The 20,412-nt window shown below is 50.0% G+C and overlaps 3 protein-coding genes across 3 annotated transcripts; 1 reads left to right on the top strand and 2 right to left on the bottom strand.

Moving 5' to 3' along the window:
- Positions 1–86: 86 nt before the first annotated feature.
- Positions 87–3,995, bottom strand: LOC140220092 (uncharacterized). Its single transcript, XM_072295724.1, has one exon. It carries the CDS (start codon positions 2,412–2,414, stop codon positions 264–266), a length of 2,151 nt encoding a protein of 716 aa, XP_072151825.1. The 5' UTR covers positions 2,415–3,995; the 3' UTR covers positions 87–263.
- Positions 3,996–4,126: 131 nt separating this feature from the next.
- Positions 4,127–6,288, bottom strand: LOC140220060 (protein NUCLEAR FUSION DEFECTIVE 4-like). Its single transcript, XM_072295725.1, has one exon. The coding sequence runs from the start codon at positions 6,128–6,130 to the stop codon at positions 4,289–4,291; it is 1,842 nt and encodes a 613-aa protein (XP_072151826.1). The 5' UTR covers positions 6,131–6,288; the 3' UTR covers positions 4,127–4,288.
- Positions 6,289–14,335: 8,047 nt separating this feature from the next.
- Positions 14,336–15,115, top strand: LOC117866602 (dirigent protein 21). The gene has a single exon (XM_034750849.2). The coding sequence runs from the start codon at positions 14,412–14,414 to the stop codon at positions 14,895–14,897; it is 486 nt and encodes a 161-aa protein (XP_034606740.1). The 5' UTR covers positions 14,336–14,411; the 3' UTR covers positions 14,898–15,115.
- The last annotated feature ends 5,297 nt before the right edge of the window (positions 15,116–20,412 follow it).

Genomic DNA, 20,412 nt, shown 5'->3' with positions numbered 1-20,412 from the left:
CATCAAACTTGCAGTACATGCATGGAGTACTAAATGTAGATGAAATTAAAAACTAATTGCACAGTTTTGTTGTACTTTGCGAGATGAATCTTTTGAGCCTAATTAGTCAATGTTTGGACAATATTTCACAAATACAAACGAAACGCTACAGTGTGCTACAGTGCCAGCACAGTAATTTGGCACCTCCCAATTTGGCCAACTAAACAAGGCCTATATTTAATGGTGACTAGATTATAGCAGTGCACATACTATACACGTGTTTATCAAGGCTCAGGGACGCAGCGAGCTGGCCTACCGGTGATGCCAGCGTGCACCAGCAGCGCCCACAGTAGCGTCATGAGCTCGCCGCCGCGCTGCAAGGCCTCGATGTGAACCTTGACGTTGTCGGACGGTGCAAGGTAGAGCACCATCTCCGACCAGAACTCTGCAAGGAGCTCCCACACCGTGTCTTCTTCATGACCAGCTCCATCTTCTGCATCTCCTTCTCCTGATCTCTGCCTTTCGGCCTCCTCCACCAGCTGCTTTCCCAGCCTCGAGCCTTTGTTCAGGACATCGTGGCAACTCTCAGCACTGAAGGAAACTATCAGGTGTCCATACACACCTGACTCTGGCACAGCATTGCTAGACTTGGACGCCTCCTCTATGCCCTTCTTCACCGCCTCGTAGCGGCGCTTTGTCCAAGCGGAGTCGTCTGGCAGCAGGTCTGGAGCTTCTGCGACCAGGTATGCACAGTAGCGCGACAAGCTTTGGGCGACCACCATGCTGGCTGTGCGTGTGGAGGAAGAAGAAGCAGACCACCTGATCTCAAAGAAGCTCGTGGCGATGTGCCACACTAGGAGAACGTCGGTGGTCGTTGTGATCTCATCGCCTTGGCTCGCCCAGGTAACGTCAATGCACCGGCGCCGCAGCGTGGCGGTGCCGCCGCTCAGCCGGCCACCGCAGCTCCTGAAGGAGGCGAGGACGGCGGCCTTCACCTCTGGAGGAACCTTGATCACGGGCTTGTGACGGGTTTTCCTTCGGATGAAGAGGTTTTTGAAGAGGCGAGCCCATGGCTGGTCGCAGAAATGGCTTGGCTTTAGCAGTTCGGCCTGCCCAATCTCATCCTTCCAATACTTTGGGGACTTATTGCGTCTTAGCAGACAGGAGAAGATTCTCCGGACGCAACGGTTCCGGCAGCTCATGTAGTGGCTGATGATGCTTATCTTGGTCCACTTAGAGCGCACGCCGGCGGCCATCTCTGAGATCTCGGTGACCACTATGGCCGCAGCAACAACAAGGGCAAGCAGTCCAAAGATTGGGAACAAACCCAAGAGTATCAGCAGGAGAGGCAGGAAGACAAGGTAAGCGGAGACCAGCAAGGACAGAAAGAAGTGGAGAGCCGCGAAGACAGTGCCCAAAGAGGCCATGGGGAGAGGGGAGTAGTAGAAATCCCTTGCGAATGAGAGCTCGCCGGCGATGACCCGGAAAATCCTTTCGTGGTCGTCCTGCCGGCCCAGCAGCCCGCCGCTGAAGAAATGGTACGCCCAGGTAGAGCCGGCCTCGGCGAGGCGGTGCCCGGCGAACCGCCGGCGCAGGCACTTGAAGAGAGCGAAGGAGAGGCAGAGGTCCTTGAGCTCCGGCCTCAGGTCTCTCTCTAACCACACTCGGTCCAGTGTGACCAGCCTACTACGCTTATCATCCAGAACAGAAAGCTTGACACGGTGCCCTGTTGGGCTTTCTTCCACGTCCCGGTTCCTTTCTCCCGTCACGATCAGACGGGGGACCTGCCCTTCAGCTTCGAAGCAGCCGGTTTGCTGGAGGTACGCCATGTAGCCACTGATGAGCTGCACACTGCGTCCAAGAGCGAAGGAGCTCGTCGCCGTGCGGTAGGCGGCGAACCTGAGCAACATCCTGCAACCACCAAGAGCCCATAGTGGCACAATTAGCATGATCATGTATCCATAGTCTGTGCCGATGATGGCTCCCTTTGCGTGGAGGAAGATGCTGTAGATGACGAGCCCTGCCACCCAGACCCCGTTGATGACGCCCTCCATGGATGGCCGGATCTTTAGGCTATCGATGTCGTCGCCGGCCACGGGCGAGGTGACCGCGGCCACGGCCAGAGCTGCCATGTCAGTCTTGGCCTTGAGGAACTGGATGAGGACAACCGAAAGCATTATATACATGATGAAGATCTCGGTCCCCAGCCCCCCCTCGTCTTGGTCGTCACTTTCTTTCATGGAGGAAAGGGACGAGGTCAAGAACCAGAGGACATAGGACATCAGTGGGGTGTGCGCGGCGGACACACCCCAGAGGAAGAAGCGGAGCACCGGATGGCCGCTGCCGCGCCGCCGCGAGCTGAGCCCCATCAACAGCGGGGCGTGGACGGTGACCGCGGCGAGAAGAAGGAAGGCCTTCATTAGTGAAGAATCCATTACAAGATGATGACGATGATGGTGAGGCTACTCGGGTAGGAACTAGCAACTCGTCGTGTGCAGCAACGGTTCTTATAGGATGCATACCACAAGGAAAGAACAAAGGACGCAAAGAGGTTCCATTCGCTGAAGAACCACATTATTCTCAAGGAAGGAAGGAATAGTATACCTTTCCTTTTACATGGAGGACATATACCATTTCTTCTTTACGGCATGGAGGACATTATACTTTTGAGTTAGGGAAGCCTCTGTTTCACCCGTGTGACATATAGACAGTCCCTTTTGATATAAATGGTGTGGAAAAAATTAGTTTTGTTTTTGTATCGTGTGAAGTTCTTACTATTTCAGATGAAATAAATTTTAGTAATTTAATTTGAAGAAATTGTGTAATGGCCTTTTCTGCTACGGGTCGCAGTTGTGTACTCTATGTGGCTTTTCTAGTTAGCAGGAGTAGGATAGACTAACACTTTGGGTAGTGCTCATAGGTGGTCAAACAAACCAACCAAATAGATTTTGGTCCTAGTTTTGAATTGCTTGATTTCCATTCCTAAAACGAAAAATTGGCTCCAAATTAATATTGGATTTATCCAAATAGGGATTAGTTCTAAATATGTCCACTTAAATTTTGTGTAAATTTGAACTCAATAATTAGAATCTTTTGTCCAAAACCTCAAACGCTGCATGGATTGCTTTAATAAACATAATCGAATTGCAGTGCCCTCCAAGAAAAATTCGAAACCAAAACAGTGGTCCGCAGCGAGACAAGGCACAGCTCAAGGAAAGAAAAAAAAAGGGGGAGAGAGAATAAAGGATTAGTATTGAAGGTAGAGACATGACTCAGAATCAGTATTTTTCCCCTTTACTAAAAGCAGTGCACTATTAGTTTTTGAAGGTAGAGACAACTGCTAACAGCGAGACAAGGCACAGCTCAAGGAAAGAACAAAGGGAGAGAGAGAATAAAGGATTAGTATTGAAGGTAGAGACATAGACTCATAATCAGTATTTTTTTTCCCCTTTACTAAAAGCAGTGCACTATTAGCAACTGCTAACAGCGAGACAAGGCACAGCTCAAGGAAAGAATAAAGGGAGAGAGAGAATAAAGGATCAGTATTGAAGGTAGAGACATGGACTCATAATCAGTATTTTTTGAGGTGCTCCCGTACTCCATAAAAAACACAACAAATAGTGCGAAAAAACTCAGCGAAAAATATGGATGAATAGTGGATGTGACAATCTATGTTCATGTAAAGTTTGAGGATGAACAAAATTTTGTGCACAGAGAAATAAAAATGAGAAATCGGTGTATGAATAGATGCAGGTTGCGGATCAAGATGAACAGTGCACCCAACCAGATTACATACGAATTTTCTCCTTTTTGTTTCTCCTTGCACAAAGTTTTGTTTATCCTCAAACTTTGCATGTACATAGATCGTTGCATCCTCTATTCATCCATATTTTTGCTGAATTTTTCACACACTATTTGTTGTGTTTTTTCATAGTGGAGTATTAGAGCACCTCAAGGTGTTGGAGTGCATGAAATGTTCTGGCGAGAAAATATGTCGGCGATGGGAGGTGGAGGAGCACGCAAGTGCTGACCATGAGCGTGTGTTTGAGAGAGAAGATAGGTGTGATAGAAGAAGTGTGTGTGATAGAGAAGGAAGCTGTGGTGCAAGTGTGGTTGCGTCGAAAATATTATGGGTCTAATTAGCCAGTTTATTTTTACCCTATTTTATTGCTTTAAAACTCGTACAAGTTCATTATAAAAATGAGCTGTGTGCCAACCTCGATAAAACCAAACTTACCTCCTTGCCCAAGTCAACTGGATTTGGCGGAGCATGGTACTGAATTTTGACCAAATCAACTCAGGCACCTAGCTAGCCATCTCGTTGCTCTCCGTTGACACTACCTCCAGCACCTCCTCGACCAGGACGCTGCTCCGCCGCCACGCCACCACCACCCAGTGACTCCTCGCCTACAGCCGCATTATCCCTGAACTTGGCATAAATGTCGCCCCTGTAAAACTCCCTCGTCCTCCACACAAGCACCAGCGACACGATGGCGCCGGCTGCCGTGGCGGCCGTGATGATCAGGAACGACCTCCTGAAGCACTCCACGCCGACGCACGTCTTGTCCCCACCGCCGCCGGGCAGCGCCCCGCCGTGCTGCCTCGCCGCCTCGGCGTCGTATAGCCTCCCGGCGACGCGCACGTTAAGCACGTAGGCGCCGACAGGGCTCGCGACGGCGCCGAGGTTGTAGAGCGTCGGGTAGCGCTTGAGCCCGAACAGCTCGGAGATGACGGCGTAAAGCAGTGGCCACTGCGCGCCGAAGCAGAAGCCGATGAGCACCGACGCCACGTAGAGCGTGCCCCGTGGCGCGCCGGCGGCGATGAGGAGGTGGCCGGCGCAGGAGGCGACGAGCACCGCCGTGAGCGCGAGCGGCCGCGGGAACCGGTACCGGGAGAGGAGCGCCTCGGAGGCGTACCCGGCGGCGACGCGGCCGGCGTAGTTCCAGACGCTGATGAGGGAGACGAAGGCGTCGACGCTCTTGGGAGGGTACCCCAGCGACTGCCCGATCTGACCCATGTTGTCGATCGCTGTCAGTGTGCCGCCGGCGCCGCAGGCGATGGCCACGAATAAGATCAGCATGTCCACGCTCACCAGCGCCTTCAGGATGGAGTAGTCCTCGCCGTGCGCCGGCGGGGTGAACGTGTGCCTCAGGAAGGAGCGGCGGCAGGAAGACGATGGCGGTGTGTCGGTTGTGCTCGCCGGCATCTCTGGCACTGGCAAGGCGGCTGGTTTATCAATGACGGTCACCACCGTCGTGGGCGCCGCTCGTAGGGACTCCTCGAGCTCCTTCTTGATACGGTACTCCTGCCTGACGACGACGGCGAAGGGGAGGAAGAGGAGGAGGAGGAGCCCGGCGGCCGACGCGGCGTAGGCGTCGCGCGAGAAAGTGGCCTGCCTCTGCACGACGATCATGATGAGGATGTACGCCGCGAGCGCGATGGAGATGTAGAGCAAGCAGAGGAACACGCCGTCGCCTCCTCCGCCACCGCCCTTCTGCCTCGGCCGGCGCGGAGGCAGGACGCGGACGGTGCCGAGGAACACGACGGAGACGGCAGCGGGGAGCCAGGCGATGAGCAGGACGAGCGACCTGGCGTCGCCGCCGCCGTATAGGGCGAGGTAGACCTGCGCGAGGATGGCGCTGCTGAGCCCCACGTAGCCCTTGAGCAGGCCGAGCACGGCGCCGCGTGTCTCCGGGAAGTTCCGGACGCAGGTAACGAGCGCCCCCGTGCCGGCGAACGCCTGCGAGTTAGCGCCGGCGCAGACGTAGGCGCACATAAGCCAGACGGGGGGCCGCGCGACGCGGCCGGCGAGGGAGAGGTAGACCATGAGGTAGCCCGCCAGGTTCATGGCGGCGCCGACGGCGAGCACGGCCCACGGTTGGGCCACCTCGTTGAGGAGCCCCGCGGGGACGCCGACGTTGCTGCCGAGGTCCTTGAAGAAGGCGAGCGTGGCGACGGCGCGCTGGTCGTAGCCCAGCGACATCCGGATCGCACGGGAGTAGATGCCGAAGGCGTACGTCGCGCCCGACGCCGACAGGATCAGCAGGCACGCAAACAGCGTGAACCAACGCCCCCACAGGACCTGCCGGGCAAACCGCGCCGTCAGCACCTCCGCCGCCACGCCATTACCGGCGGCGAACGCGAACACCATGGCGCTATTTGCTCAGTGTATGCGTGCAATGCAGATTTTGCAGACTGTCACTACTCACTCAGTGATCACTTGCAGTAGCCTTGAGGAACAGACATGGCTGCTTCATTCCAAGCAAACATTTGAGTTAGTCTGCGATCATGAAGTGTTGAAATAATGTTAAAAATGTGGTTAGGAAGCTGTCACGTCCATCTCCTTCCAAGGTGCCTCTAGTTTATATCCATGGGCCTGCAGCCACTTCCTGACACGAGTAAACAAAGACAGAGAATTAAGAAAATATTGGGTCATCGTAACGTAGGATTCGCCGGCTCCTGCAGCCGGCGAGTGTATTAACAATATATGTTCTTTTTTACTCCTTTCACGAGTATATCATACTCTCATCACTCGACGAAGTGATAAGTTTGTCGAGTGTTTTCCCTCGACACTCGGCAAATAAACAATTTTGATCTTGAAACTTTTTCTACTCTTCACATACAGCATGTAGTACTCCATGTACAAATTTGGTATATTTATGTATCTGTTTGCTATATTTAATTAATTTATTGCATTTCAAGGAATTTTTTTGGTATAAGTCAAATTTGAACTTACTCAGGAAATGAAAAGAAATTTCGAACATCTTGTTCAGAAATCACGAACTTATAGCCGAATGGTTTTTAAATTCTAAAATAAGCAAACGAAGTCTGAAAATCATGAGATTTGTCATGATGTGATGATATCATACGTGGAGGCTGTGGTGAAAAATTGAGAAGGTTTCGCATAATTTATCACGTACGAAGTTTACAAATCGAAGCATCTACGAAGAAGAATCATAGCATTGAGAAGGATTCGGTAAGATTTGGAGTCAAAGTGATGGTCGAATTGGAGTTTGACTTCAAAACATTTTGTATAGGTAATAGAGAACATAGATTATTTCATGTGAAATTTTGGTAATTTTTTAAACCGTTTGACAATTTTAATTTATTAAGTGCAATTACAGAATTTTAATTGATATAAATAGAATTTGAGCTATAACTGCATAAAATAATAGAATAATATTAGTAGAAAAATCAAACATATATTGTTGATTTGACAAGGTATTTTTAAAGTACATCGAATCAAATTTAGAAAAACATGTTACGGAAAAGAAGGAAAAGAAGGAAGGAAAATGAAAAAGAAACGAGGTTTGCCGAGTGTTACGATCCGACACTCGGCATACCCGGCTTTACCGAGCACCAGATCTAGAATACTCGGCAAACATACGTCATCACCAGTAAAACCACTCCCTCACTTCCACACACGCACGCACCCAAACTCTCTCTCACACACACGCCACGCCGCCGGCCTCCCTCGCTGCTGCCGGCATTTGCCCCTCGGCGCCCACCCTCCCACCCCCGGCAGCTGGCCTCCCAACCCCAAGCACTTGTCCTCCCACCCCCGAAGGCCGGCCTCCTGGCCCCTAGCGCACGACCCCCGGCGCCTGGTGCCCCGCCTTCGGCGCATGGCCTCCCGGCACCACCGCCCCCTATGTGATAGGTTGGAGTCAGAGTCGATTTTGCTGAATTACTTGGTACTCGGCAAAGAGGCACGCTTTTCCGATTGTTTTTCCCCTCTGGCACTTGGCAAAGAGGCATGCTTTGCCGAGTGTTTTTGCCATTAGGCACTCAGCATAGCCGTCGTCATCGTCTTCTCCATGTCCCGTACCTTTTTTTTTGCCGAGAGCCAGTTTAGCACTCGGCAAAGTCTTTGTCGAGTGCCTGACAAAAAATACTCGGCAAAGAAACGTTTGCCGACAAAATGATGCCGTGTGATGTTTGCCGAGTGTTACACTCGGCAAAGCCTTTGCCAAATATTTTTGGGATTTCGCCAAGTGTCATGGGCACTCCCTGTTTCCAGTAGTGTGGCATGGAAATAGGACAAGGATGGTGTCTCTGATCTGGCCTTCCGTTACTGGGAGAAGAGACACTGGTAGATCGAGAGCTCGGTCTCATGGAAACAGGACAAGGATGGTGTCTCTGATCGTCCGAGCCACTCATTGATAGAGAGCTCGGTCTCCTTTTCCATGGTGACAAAGGAAGCTTAGGGAGGTAATGCACGTATTTTTTTCCTTAATTTTGTGAAGATATCACTTATCAAAAGTATTGTAAAGCTTAACTACTTTATCCTCCATTTATTTATTATTATTATGATTTATTTCATTAGAAGGATGAGAAATCTCGATCAAGGCTGCATTTCTTACAACGTGGGCAGCGGGTATACTCGGAAGTGAGGCTGCAACATCCATAGATTCATAGGCCGCAATCAGTGTTGAAGCACTATGCCAAAAATAATTTTTGCTGACACAGAGAAATTACCATGCTAGCGGATGGTTCTTCTGCTGGCGGGGTAACGCCTGCCTGTGCTGGCGGGTGACACAAGCATCCGCCGGTACATGTGGATGAATTTGTGCTGGTGGGCGCTTATGTGACCCACCAACACAGTGCCCAGCTCCTGCACAAAAGCGAGCGCAGCACCATGCACATGCACTGTGTGCATGCATGTCCCACTGTGCATGCATGCCCACATACGTTCCACCACGATCAATCAGTATTTCCAAAATGGAGCTCTCCCATTGGCCGAATTTCTCTCCCCGGATCCACTCTAGCTCCTCTCTCGCTCCCACCTTTATCTCCTTCCCTCCTCCCTGTGCTAACTCTTCCTCTCTCTCTCCGATCTTTCTCAACTTTCCCTCCCTCCTGGTGCTAACTCTCCCGGGCGCGGGCGGGCGTGCGAGGGCAGCGCGGGTGGCCGGCGACGGGTGCGCGGGTGCGCTCGGCATGTCGTAGGGGCGCTGCAGCATGAATTTGCTCTCGCTTAGGCTCACCGCGGATGTTCTACGCGTACGCGGCGTCCGGGTTCATCTCCGCGGAGGCCGTGTACGCCAACTACGGCCGCGAGGAGGACTTCGAATACGGCTGACCCGGTGGTGTACACGGACCCGCTGCACTACGGCCGCGGTGGTGCACTACAGGAGGCCGCGTTCCCAGAGTCCCGGTGGCAGCCGCCCAGCGGCGTGCAGGTGGGCAGCCGGTTAGCGTGGAGGAGGCCATGAGCACCGACGACATGCCGCTCATCCCGGTGCTGCTGGCGGCCGCGACAGGAGTCCCCGGCGACCGGCAGTGGCCGCGTCGCTGTAGCTGAGCGGAGCGTAGCTGAGCCGCCGTGCTCCCCGCGTGGAAGATGGGCACGGCGCGAGGAGCGACGCCGGCGAGGGCAAGACGAGCGATGTCGGCTGGTGCAGCAGGAGGCCGGCGGGCGGCGGGAGCCTCTTTTTTTTATTTTCGCAAAATCAAATGTGATGCCGGGTGACATAACCACCCGCCAGCACAGAGAGCCATTTGTGCTGGCTCAAAGTTGCTGCCAGGTGCAATACTCGCCAGCACATAACCATTTGGCCCACCAGTAAAAATTGTTTTTTTGGCGTAGTCACTATCGGAAACTGTAGATATGTCGAGTGTTTTTTGTTTGCTGAGTGTATTCCATCAGTCATATTCAAATGCAATTGGTTTGATCCATCAGTCGTGAGATAGGTCCCTAATCTTGAGCTAGTCGAAATTCGACAATCATCCATCTTAACAGGAGATGATGTCTATATTGTAGCTCAACAGGCCACACAAGTTTATTATCTGTTATATCCGTGCCAAACCGATGACCATCTTAATGGTTGGGATGTTGTGTACAAAGTATCGCCACATGGTAAACTACATGTACCAAACAATGAAGATTACAACATAGATCCCAACACATATGACGGAGAGTTCTTCCAAGAGGATGGTCCCGAAGGGAGTTTTGAGGTAGACTTAACCGAAGCGATCGGAATGGAAGTAGACAATGAAAGGGTTGCTGACGAGGACGCTGGAGACGAGGTTCAAAATGTGAAGGACTTAGAATTACTCCAGTAATTACAATTAGGCAATGACAATGATGATGCCATTCCTCCTTCGGAGCACAGACATGATTATATCGACACGCGTGATAGTGATGATGAGACTTATGATCCAGCTAATCCCGATCATGATGATTATTTCTAATACATGTATGATCTGTACTAATTTAATTATTATTTGTCATACCATGTTATGTTTGAAGAATGTTTACATTGTTTTGCATATCTTTCTAAGTATTTTTTGTTCATCTATGTTGATTGGTTTACTCTTTTTAATTGCAGGTGATTGAATAATGGTGGGCAGTACAAGGAAGGTCTCGATGTTTTACAAAAAAATCAAAGTTGTAGCTTTAGGCTCATCTTCAGGGAGAGGTCAAGGGAGAGGTGGATGCAGGGGTAGGGCAGGGATCGAAGCTGGGTTCGAGGCAGGGGTTGAGGGAACGGAGGTGGCAGAGGTTTAGGGTGGACGTAGTGGTCGAGGGAAGGGTAAAGGGGCGAGGCCCCCGTCGCCTGTAGCTTCCTCGTCATCTAAGGAAGAGTTACCTTCCGCGCATGCTTGTGGTGACGAGGAGGAGGTACAGGAGGAGTAGGAGCAGGAGGGGGAGGAGGCTGGGGGTTCCCAGTCCAAGATCTGGTTGCGAGGTCCTTCATCCCTCCCGAGGTGAACGATACCTGTTCATAGATGCTCACTGATTCAAGCCACTGGGAGATGGTAAGTAACTTTAGATGTTCTCAATAATTTTTCGTTTGATATGTTGAAAATTACAATGGAAACTAATAATTTATAATAATCACTTGTGCAGGGGTTGGATTAAGCTTAGTGGGGGTGATCACAACCGCAAGGTCAACGGTATCCTTAGCCTTTTGTGCAGACTACACTTCCCTAGCTTGGTGGAGTTCACCGGACAGCAGGAGCCAGCGTACACGTGGGACCACTACGTCCCCGCCCCCAACGTCGCTGATTGTGACAACAGGAGATTCGAAAATAAGGCATTCCGTGTGAAGGCCGAGATGTGGGTAAGTATTCCTCGCACTACATTACTCAATACATCACCTTCACTACACATATCATTTTAAATAATAGCTATATACATCGATTCTATATGCAGGACTTCTACAGATGCCAGGAGGGATTCAAGGCCAAGGCGGCCTCCGTCTCTGAAGAAGCTGCCAATAAGCTCGTGAAGGACATGCACTACAAGGCGCGTGTCCAGGCCATCATCGACTACTATGCTCAATATAGATGGTGAAGGTTACAAAAGAAGAGGCAAGAACAATGAACCTGACCCGAGAAGAATTCTTGAAGGTAAATATAAAATGTTGATACTTATTTTTTTGAGATTAATTACGCTTAATTTCATTTTTTTTATATGTCATATACTTGATGACGTAGGTACCTCCGTGGTGGTGCGCCTAGCAGACCCAGTGTTGGGAAAAAATGGTGGACGTGTGGTTGCAGTCCAAGTGGTTGGAGCACCACCTTGCTTGCTGGGAGTGGTGTTTGCTGATGCCACAGCATCACACCATCAAGGCAGCCTGAGCCTCGACGAACACAGGGAAAATTGGGTACGCGAATTCATTTCTTTATTCTAACGCTCAATTCTGCACAAGTTCTAATCATTTTGCATTTTTGTCGTAGTCGTCGTCACATGATGGCCAGCCTTGCACCAATTTCAAGACATGGGCTCTATCCAAAAAGGTAAGGCGACGGCCAACATCGATTTCAACATGGAGGATCCGCCGAGGCATACAGCGATCCCAACATCCACAGCCGCATCACCGAGTACACATCGATGACAAGGGAGATTAATGGGTCAGAGTTCGATCCGAGCTCCCAGGATCTTGATGGAGAAATCGTGATGAGGTGGGAGAAGTCAAGAAGCATGGCCGGTATTGGATTGGTGATAGCATAATCGACACGGCCTCTACTCCCACTCTCTTCCAGATCCGAGCAAGGAGCACGAGCTCAAGCTCGGCGATACGCCCACGGCCGACCTCAGCACAGTTTCAGTTGGAGGCTCTACAGGTTATTTCTATTTTATTCATCATTCGTTGATTTGTACATACGTTTTGCTTTGCATTGTAACATAGGGATGAAAAATTGTAGGCCCAGGTAGAACAAGAAAGGAAGCAACAGGAGGACCTAGAGGTGAGGATCGTGGCAGAATGGGAGGCAGATCAGCAGGCAGCATGATAGAGGACGGAGCAGATGTTTTTGTATATGCAGAGTGTTTTTGAGAGGATGGGTCAAGCTCCGCCACCTATGTTACCGAACCTATTCTCTTTACCCCCACCTTCTACAACTACTCCTGTGAGTCACCTAATTGTCAACCTTATAATCACCGTTTATAGTTTTTGCACATTCAATGTAGAATTAAACTAGAAACTAGAAATATTCCGGACACTAGAAACTAGAATTAAACTAGACACTAGAAACTTGAAACTAGAAACAAACTAAAAACTAGATACATCATGGTATATATCTTGCAGAACACACAATAGAAAAGTAACTTATGTAATCTCTTTAACTTTGTGTAGAATCAATCGGTGGGATCGAATCAACCATCGGACCCAGGTTGGACGCAGTGGCCATCGCGGCCTCCTCAGTGACTTGTTTCAACGGCTTGTGTCTTGTGGTTAAACTAGAATATATACTTGTGGATTACTTGTCTTAAGCATCTACTTGTGGTTGTGAACGGATCTTGTGATGGTGATGCTTATTTGTGTGTTGTGAATGTTATTTGTGTGCCTGTGATGCTTAATATATACCTGTGATGCTTATTTGTATGTTGTGATGTTTGTTTGAGAGGGGTCCTTTATACATAACAAAACAATTAAAATAGGGTGGGTTTGGTCACTTGGCCGAGTATAACACTCGGCAAAGGGGGGCTTTGCCGAGTGTTTTAGCATTAACGCTCGGCAAAGAGGCCAAATTATGTTGTTCTAGACCTTGTTTGCCGAGTGTTTTAACTTTGCCGAGTGTATTGGCATTAACACTTGGCAAAGTGGCCATAAAAATCTAGACGTTGGTGCTTCTTTGCCGAGTGTCTTGGGTTTGACACTCGGCAAAGTTTAATAACTTTGCCAAGTGTTTTCTTCTTGACACTCGGCAAAGTTATTAAACTTTGTCGAGTGTTTAACTGTCTGACACTCGGCAAAAGCGCCATCTCCGTGCCAGGCCGTTAACCTTTTTTTGCTGAGGGTTTAAGTTTGCTGAGTGCTTATTGACACTCGGCAAAAGGCTTTGCTGAGTGCCGTATAATTGACACGCGGCAAACAGCTTTGTGCTGTTAAAACCCATGTCGAGTGTTGTGTGCCGTTTTTGGGCTTCGCCGAGTGGGGCACTCGGCAAACTTACTGTTCCCCGTAGTGAGGGAAGAGATGTCAAAAGCGCAGGATATGCTATTTATTAGGTCTTACCGTTAGATTGATATCCAACGGCTCCTGCTAGTTTGAAGAAGTTACAAGTTCAGGCACGTAGCACGTCACCCTTGTATTGTCTGCTTTGGTACTACCTAGATCTATCAACCAGTCGTCGATCTTGCCAGGATGTCGTGCGTCACTACAAATCTGTCACTGCTCAACCCTCCAAATCTAGCTGTATATGCACCGACGATCTGGATGAAGATCGGGACCACGCAGCATCCATGCATATACGTCCAAATCTGCTGTTTTATTTGCTTGTCTAGGTAGCTTTACAATTGCAAGCTGGATAGATCCGGTTTTATCGCTGCAAGTCGTTCAAATATTCAATGGAAAAACATGTATGGCTGGATCCACATCCACCTGCTTCCACGGTCGGTCGGTGGACATACACTGTCACACTCATATATGGCCAAACGGGCTGACCCGGGCCCGGTTTGGCCCGGCCTGTTTAGACCCAGCCTGGTTAGGCCCGTATGTTTATCGTGCCGGGCTGGACTGGCCGACGGGCCAACGTAGCGGCTAAGGCCCGGCACTAAAGGCTGGTAGCCGTGCCGAGCTGACCCGGTGGCCCATCGTGCCTATTGTACATATAAACACATATATTCTGAGGTAACGCACGTACAATACATATACAAATTACAATTAGATGTGCTTAATCGTGCCTAAGCGTGTCTAAACATGCCTCCATCGTGCCTTGGTGGGCTGGCTGCTAGTTGTGCCGTGCCTGGGCCGACCCACGAGCTGAGGCAGCAGCCCAGGCCTCACCCGTGGTGTAGGCCGACCCACGGGCCGCGGGCTAAATGGCCAACTATAGTCACACTGGCACAGATGTGCCATTTTGTTCCTTTTTTTTTTCATCCACTCATTCTCTCCGACCCGCTGCTGTTGCTTCTGCTATCTTTATATGCGTACACACTGCCTGGCTAGCGCACCGCAACTCTGTCCCAGCCTCCCCTCATGGCTTGCTGCAAGCTCTTCTCCATCATGTTGCTGGCCGCAGTCCTCGCCGCCGGCCCGGCGGTGGCGGCTGCGACGTCGGCACACCTGCACTTTTACATGCACGACGTGACGGGCGGGCCGTCACCGACGGCTGTGCGGGTGGTCAACGGCCCGCGTGGCTACTTCGGCAACACGGTGGTCATCGACGACAAGCTGACCGAGGGCACATCGCAATCGTCGGCCACCGTGGGCCGCGCGCAGGGCTATTACATGGTGGCGTCGGTGGCCAACCTGGAGCTCTTGGTGAACATGAATGTGGTGCTCACGTCGGGGCCATACGCCGGCAGCTCGCTTACGGTCCTGGGGCGCGACGACATCGGCACGCCGCTGCGGGAGCTCTCGGTGGTCGGCGGCACGGGGCAGTTCAGGATGGCGCGTGGCTACGTGCTGTGGAAGACGATCACCCCTGAGATTCTGGACCTCGAGATCTTCGTCAATCCTTGATCAAGACTGCTAGGCAAAGCAATGCTGTGATCCTGCTTGGACGATGGTGAAATTGCCTAGGCGTGTCAGGTGTAAGGTGTATTTGGTTGGTTGTACCATTTGGATTGATTTATGTATGAAATGATTCAAAATAATAAGGTGGTTGGTTGTATCATTTAAATTGATTTATGTATGAAATGATTCAAAATAATAATGATCATTTTGTTTGGTTGGGTGAATTGTACCAACTCATTCAGGATGAGATCATCCCACTTACTATATTATTCTACTAATTAGATTATATGGTACAAACAATTTGGTGCATGCAACCAAACACACTCTAGGTAAATAGATTGTTAATGCGTAGTTGTTTCCTTTGGCATTGAATCATTATTCATTTAATTTGGCCGCCGTTCGTTTGGTACAGTAGTCTGAACAACTTTGATATCCTATGGTTTTATTGAAGGATAAGTGAATCGCTGGCTATCATTTCTTTACTTGCGCTGAACTTGTTGGTGCCTATGTTTTACCTGAAGCATAATTGAATTGCTGGCTATCATTCTTTAATTACTTGTGGTTAACTTGTTGGTGCGTGTAATTACTGAATAATTACATTTGTTTTCCCGAATATGAAAAATAATACTCTCCTAAACTCTTATGAGTTATGAGTAATGTTTGTCGTTCCAATATCGGCCTCGAGCTGAACTTATTATAGCTGCTCCGTCATTCTTCATTTTTTTTATCAAGTTTTAGACAAAAGACCCTACGGGCTACGGTCCTGCTTTATTATAGGGGGAATTGCTCTCATGAAAGTGATAACGCTTTGCAACTGTGTGCTTCCTTTTCTTTTCATGTAAATGGTGTGGTAAAATTAATTTTGTTTTCATGCACATCGTGTGAAATTATTTGTATTACTTCAGAAGTTAGTTTGAAGAAATTTCATAACCACTTTAAATTGTCTGCTGTAGATGGTAATTGTAATTAGCAGGAGCAGGATGGATTAATACTTTAGATAGTGCCCACAGTAGCAGCGGTGAAACAAACGAAGCAGACAAATTTTAAAGTCCTACACAGAACTCCGCAAGGAGCTAGCTCCCACACAGCGTCTTCGCCACCGCCGGCCGGCCCGGTCTCTGCTTCTCTTGGCCTTTCGGTCTCTGCTTCTCTTTTGGTCTTTCCTAGGAAACGGTACCTGTGTTAGGCGTATAATCAGGCTTGAGATCAGCAAGGACAAGAAGAAATGGAGAGCCGCGGGCAGGGTGCCCAGAGAAGCCACGGGGATCGGAGCGAGGAGTAGTAGAAATCGCTTGCGAATGAAAGCTCGTCGGCGATCACCCGGAAGATTCTCTCGTGGTCGCCTTCCTGGCCGAGCATCCAGTCGCCAACGACGAAACGGAACGCCAGCTAGAGCCCCCCTCGGCGAGCTGGTGCCTCGCAAACCTCCTACGCAGGCACTTGAAGAGGGCAAAGGAGAGGCAGAGATCCTTGAGCTCCGGGGTCAGCAGATGGCCACTCTCAGACCAGACTCGGTCCAGTGTGATCAGCGTCTTGCGTTCATCTTCCAGAGCGGAAGGCTTGACACGCTATCCCGTTGGGCTTTCTTCCACGTCCCGGTTCCTTTCTCCCGTGACTATGAGACAGGGCACTGCCGCTGGGAGCTGCCACTCAGCTCCGAAGCAGCCAGTTTGCTGGAGATCCGCCATGTGGCCGCTGACGAGCTGCACATTGCGGCCGAGAGCAAAGGAACCGGCCGCGCTCTGGAATACGACGAACCTGAGCACCATCCTGCAGGCGTCAAGGAACCAGAGGGGCGCAATTACAATGGCGTACTGCTCGATGACGTAGACGCGGCTGGTGGCCGTTTTCACGTAGAGAAGTATATATGCTGTAGATGACAAGCGCCGCCACCCAGAAGGGGTAGGCGAGGCTCACCATGGATGGCCGGATCTTTAGGCCGTCGATGTCGTCGTCCGCCACAGGCGAGGTGATGGCAGCCACGGCCAGAGCTGCCACACATCAGCCTTGGCCCTGAGGAACTGGATGAGGACTATAGAAAACATTATAAGCACGAAGTAGGTCCAGTCATGTTCGTTTTTCAAGGAAGACAGGTAGGAGGTCAAGAAGGACAGGACGTAGGGCATAAGTGCGATGTACACCGCGGATACCCCCAAGAGGAAGTAGAGGAGGAGCGCCGGATGGCTGCTGTTAGTGCTGTGGCGCGGGCGTGAGCTGAGCCCCATCAACAGTGGGGCAAGGACGGCCACCGCGGCAAGAAGAAGGGGAAGTTGAAATATTAGACTCCAAACCTTAAACCGTCAGTTATTTGTGATTGGGGGAAGTGTATATAGCAGTAGAGCAAACATCAAAAGAGCCACCTCCTCTGCTCTTTATTTGGTATTCTGGATCCTGAATAAATGCACCAGAAAAATAGCATCAACTAATTATTTGATTGGCTCGACGCGCTTCTCCATGCTTATTTTAATTGTTGTGAGTGTTGTACTACCAGAAACGGTAGATATGCTGAGTATTTTTTCAATTGCCGAGTGTATTCTATTGGGCACTCGGTAAACGTAGTGTTGCTTTAATCACATGAGGTTCACTACAAGCTAAAAGACCACTTTTTGTGATCAAATTTGAAGGCTAAAAGGATACTTTGGAGTACAAGTTATCATGTACAGTAAAAAAATCTAAGCCGTTAAATATAATCATTATCTTGTGGCCAAGTTATAAGGGGGTATGTTTTCCGCATGAGATACGAAAATTCATGTTTGATGCAAGTGCTTGGAGAAGAAAGCAAAGAATGATGAGGTCAGTGTTTGACGATGTAATTGACAATCGAGACGTTCTTGTTATGGCTAGGATTGTTTAGGTATATTTTGTAGTAACAAAATGCGACAATATCTGTTATAGTTAGAATGTTTTGGCCAAATCATATCTCGGTTGTTATTTCCTTGCAAACCACGATGGGGGATATTCCCATCCGCACCTACTGCTGCCACCGTCACGTCACCTAGTCCACCCCGATCCCGCACCCGATGCGGCGACGGCAACCAAACTGGTCTCTCCCTGTCCTTGCAGCATCGCCCCGCCCTCCGACCCAGCGATCCTCTACCATGCAGCCCCGGGGCAACAAGGCCTCTGCAGCATCCTCCTCGCATAGTCCCCCATCTCCTCCGGTTGTTGGATTTGCGGCGAACGACAGCAACCTGGAATAGGTTGCATCCAATTTCCATGGTTGTGTGCACCTTGAAATATTGTGTTGGATTTAGGTTCATGTGTGGTCCAATCTAAAAATTCCAAAGCATGCACAACTTTTAGTTCCATAGAGAGATTGCCTTGCTTAAATATGTGAGTCTCCTCGCTATGCAAAATAGGTGCAAATGAAAGAGGAGACTGTTGCTACACGCACGTACAGCTCACGTGCATTTTCACGTGAAAAATCGCGTGACTTGTGACTTGTGTGTACAACAAGCTATTACTTGTGCAGTTTCTATTTTTTTATGCTGAGCCTAATGGCACTACAATGAGATTGAAACTGCTGTTTTAAACAGCAATAAGGTGCATCAGTTTCTACTATTTGATGGCAGCAGTTTCTGTCATTCAAATGGGTAGTTTCTACTCCTGATGAGTTTGCTTGATGAGGGGTATTGATGCACTATGAAGGCCTGTAACACCAAGAGACATCCTGGCTGATAGGTACATTGTCACACGCTCGCCTCCCCACTCACTACGCTGCACATCTTGCTGCTACGCCTTGTCGCCCTTTGAATTCGACGGGCACCGGACTTGAAGGAAAGCGGGATCTCCGACACGGGGTGGCAATCAGGTTTTTGGGCAGCGTCCTCACGTGACCGCTTGGTGATTCTGCAACATTTGCTTCAATACGTTCGACTACGTTCTGCGCGGGATCATTGAGTAATTTCCTTGCGCAATCTTGTTCCAGTCAGTATGTTGGATGTTTACGTATGTTATATGCTTGCATTATTTTTTATGTATGTGTTTTTCCTCCAAATAAAATTAGAACAGTACATTAGGCACATAATTCCAACAGGTTGGAGGTGGGTGGCCATATGGCTGGTAGTTGCTCGGAGGACCAAATGGATGGAAGTTCTGTAGATAATTTGGTGTAAGTATTGGGAGAAATTTGTGGGAAATTGAACGAGGGGAGATTTGGGGGCTATCACTCTCTGCTCCTTGGCTCGAGGAACTTTGATTTGGCATGTTGGCGAAATTTCTATTGAAGTGGTCCATTTTTGGTCAAATGAACTGTGAGTTGTGTTGTTCACTGACCTTGCTTCTATTTTGTAGGTGAAGCAGCTGAAGCCAACGGCTACCTGGGCAGAGGAACAGTAAGCAGAGCAGAGCAACGGCTTGATTGCGGGAGCAACGACTTGAGGGCAACGGTTAAACTGAAATGTATATTTTATTCGTGTAAACAGCAGTAGTATTGTATTTTATTATCTTGTTGCCGCATCTTAGGGCCAGTTTGGCATGGCTCCGGTTCCTCCGAAAACAGCTCCGGCTCTGGCTGGTGGAGTGGCTTCTTCGGCTCTGGCTCCTCCTTTTGGAAAATTGTTTGGCAAAACGGCTCTTCCGTGTAGTTTAAAATGGTTAGATAAGATGAAATACCCATAACACCCTTTCATTTTTTCTTTTCTTTTTTTTCTTTTCTTCCTATTTATTTTCTTTCTTTTCTCTTCCTATTTCCTTTTCCTATTTCTTTTCTCTCCTCCCATTCCTTTTTCTATTTCCTTTCTCTCCTTCCTATCCTCCCACGCCAGCCTCCCATTCTTCTTTCTCTTCCCTATCCTCCCACACCGGCCAGAGCTCTCCCCCGCCGATCCACTCTCCCCCGCTGGAGCTCTCTCGCCGTTGGCCATCCCCCGGCCACCTCCTCCCCCGCCTCCCACCTCCTCCCGGCCGTCGCCGTCTCCGTCCCCGCCTCCTCCCGGTCGTCTCCGCCCCAAAAGTCGTCGTCGCCGTCTCCACCCCTGCCGTCGCCGTCGGCCGCCGCCCGCCGGAGCTCTCCCGTCGGCCGCCGCCCACCTGCCCGGAGGTGCCTCCGTCTGCCTGTGGACCCTCCCCTGAGGGCAACGGTGGGCAACAACAAGGAGGAGCCGGAGGAGCCACTATTTTTGGCTCCTCCCTGGCAGTACAAAAAGGACTCCGGCTCCGTGGGTGCTTCACTCGCAGAGCCATTTCGTGCGTTGCCCTTTGGTAGGGCTCCAGCAGAAGCCGTGACCGGAGCCGGAGCTGGAGCCCTACCAAACGCGCCCTTAAGCTTAACATTTGTTTTTCCCGGATGGCACTTGTGGTGTGCTCCCACAATGGTGAGGGTCAATAACTGTAGCAGCATTGATTGCCTAATGCTACCTTTTTGGTCACATTGATGCTGCCCTGAGGAAGAGAGGCAATGTTTGAAATCAGGGCAGGTTGGGGGATTGCAGCTTGGATCCGGCCAAAGAAGGCAGCAAGACGCTGGAGGAGGAGGTCATGGATTTTGTCCCATGATGAGCTAACCTAGGTGGTCGTGAGG

The sequence above is a fragment of the Setaria viridis genome, chromosome 8, assembly GCF_005286985.2.
Source record: "Setaria viridis chromosome 8, Setaria_viridis_v4.0, whole genome shotgun sequence".
Lineage (NCBI taxonomy): Eukaryota > Viridiplantae > Streptophyta > Magnoliopsida > Poales > Poaceae > Setaria > Setaria viridis.
This window is presented reverse-complemented; position numbering and strand designations above follow the sequence as displayed.

Excerpts from the sequence above, each read along its gene's own strand:
- LOC140220060 (XM_072295725.1), bottom strand. The coding sequence starts at position 6,130 with ATGGTGTTCGCGTTCGCCGCCGGTAATGGCGTGGCGGCGGAGGTGCTG.
- LOC140220092 (XM_072295724.1), bottom strand. The coding sequence starts at position 2,414 with ATGGATTCTTCACTAATGAAGGCCTTCCTTCTTCTCGCCGCGGTCACC.
- LOC117866602 (XM_034750849.2), top strand. The coding sequence starts at position 14,412 with ATGGCTTGCTGCAAGCTCTTCTCCATCATGTTGCTGGCCGCAGTCCTC.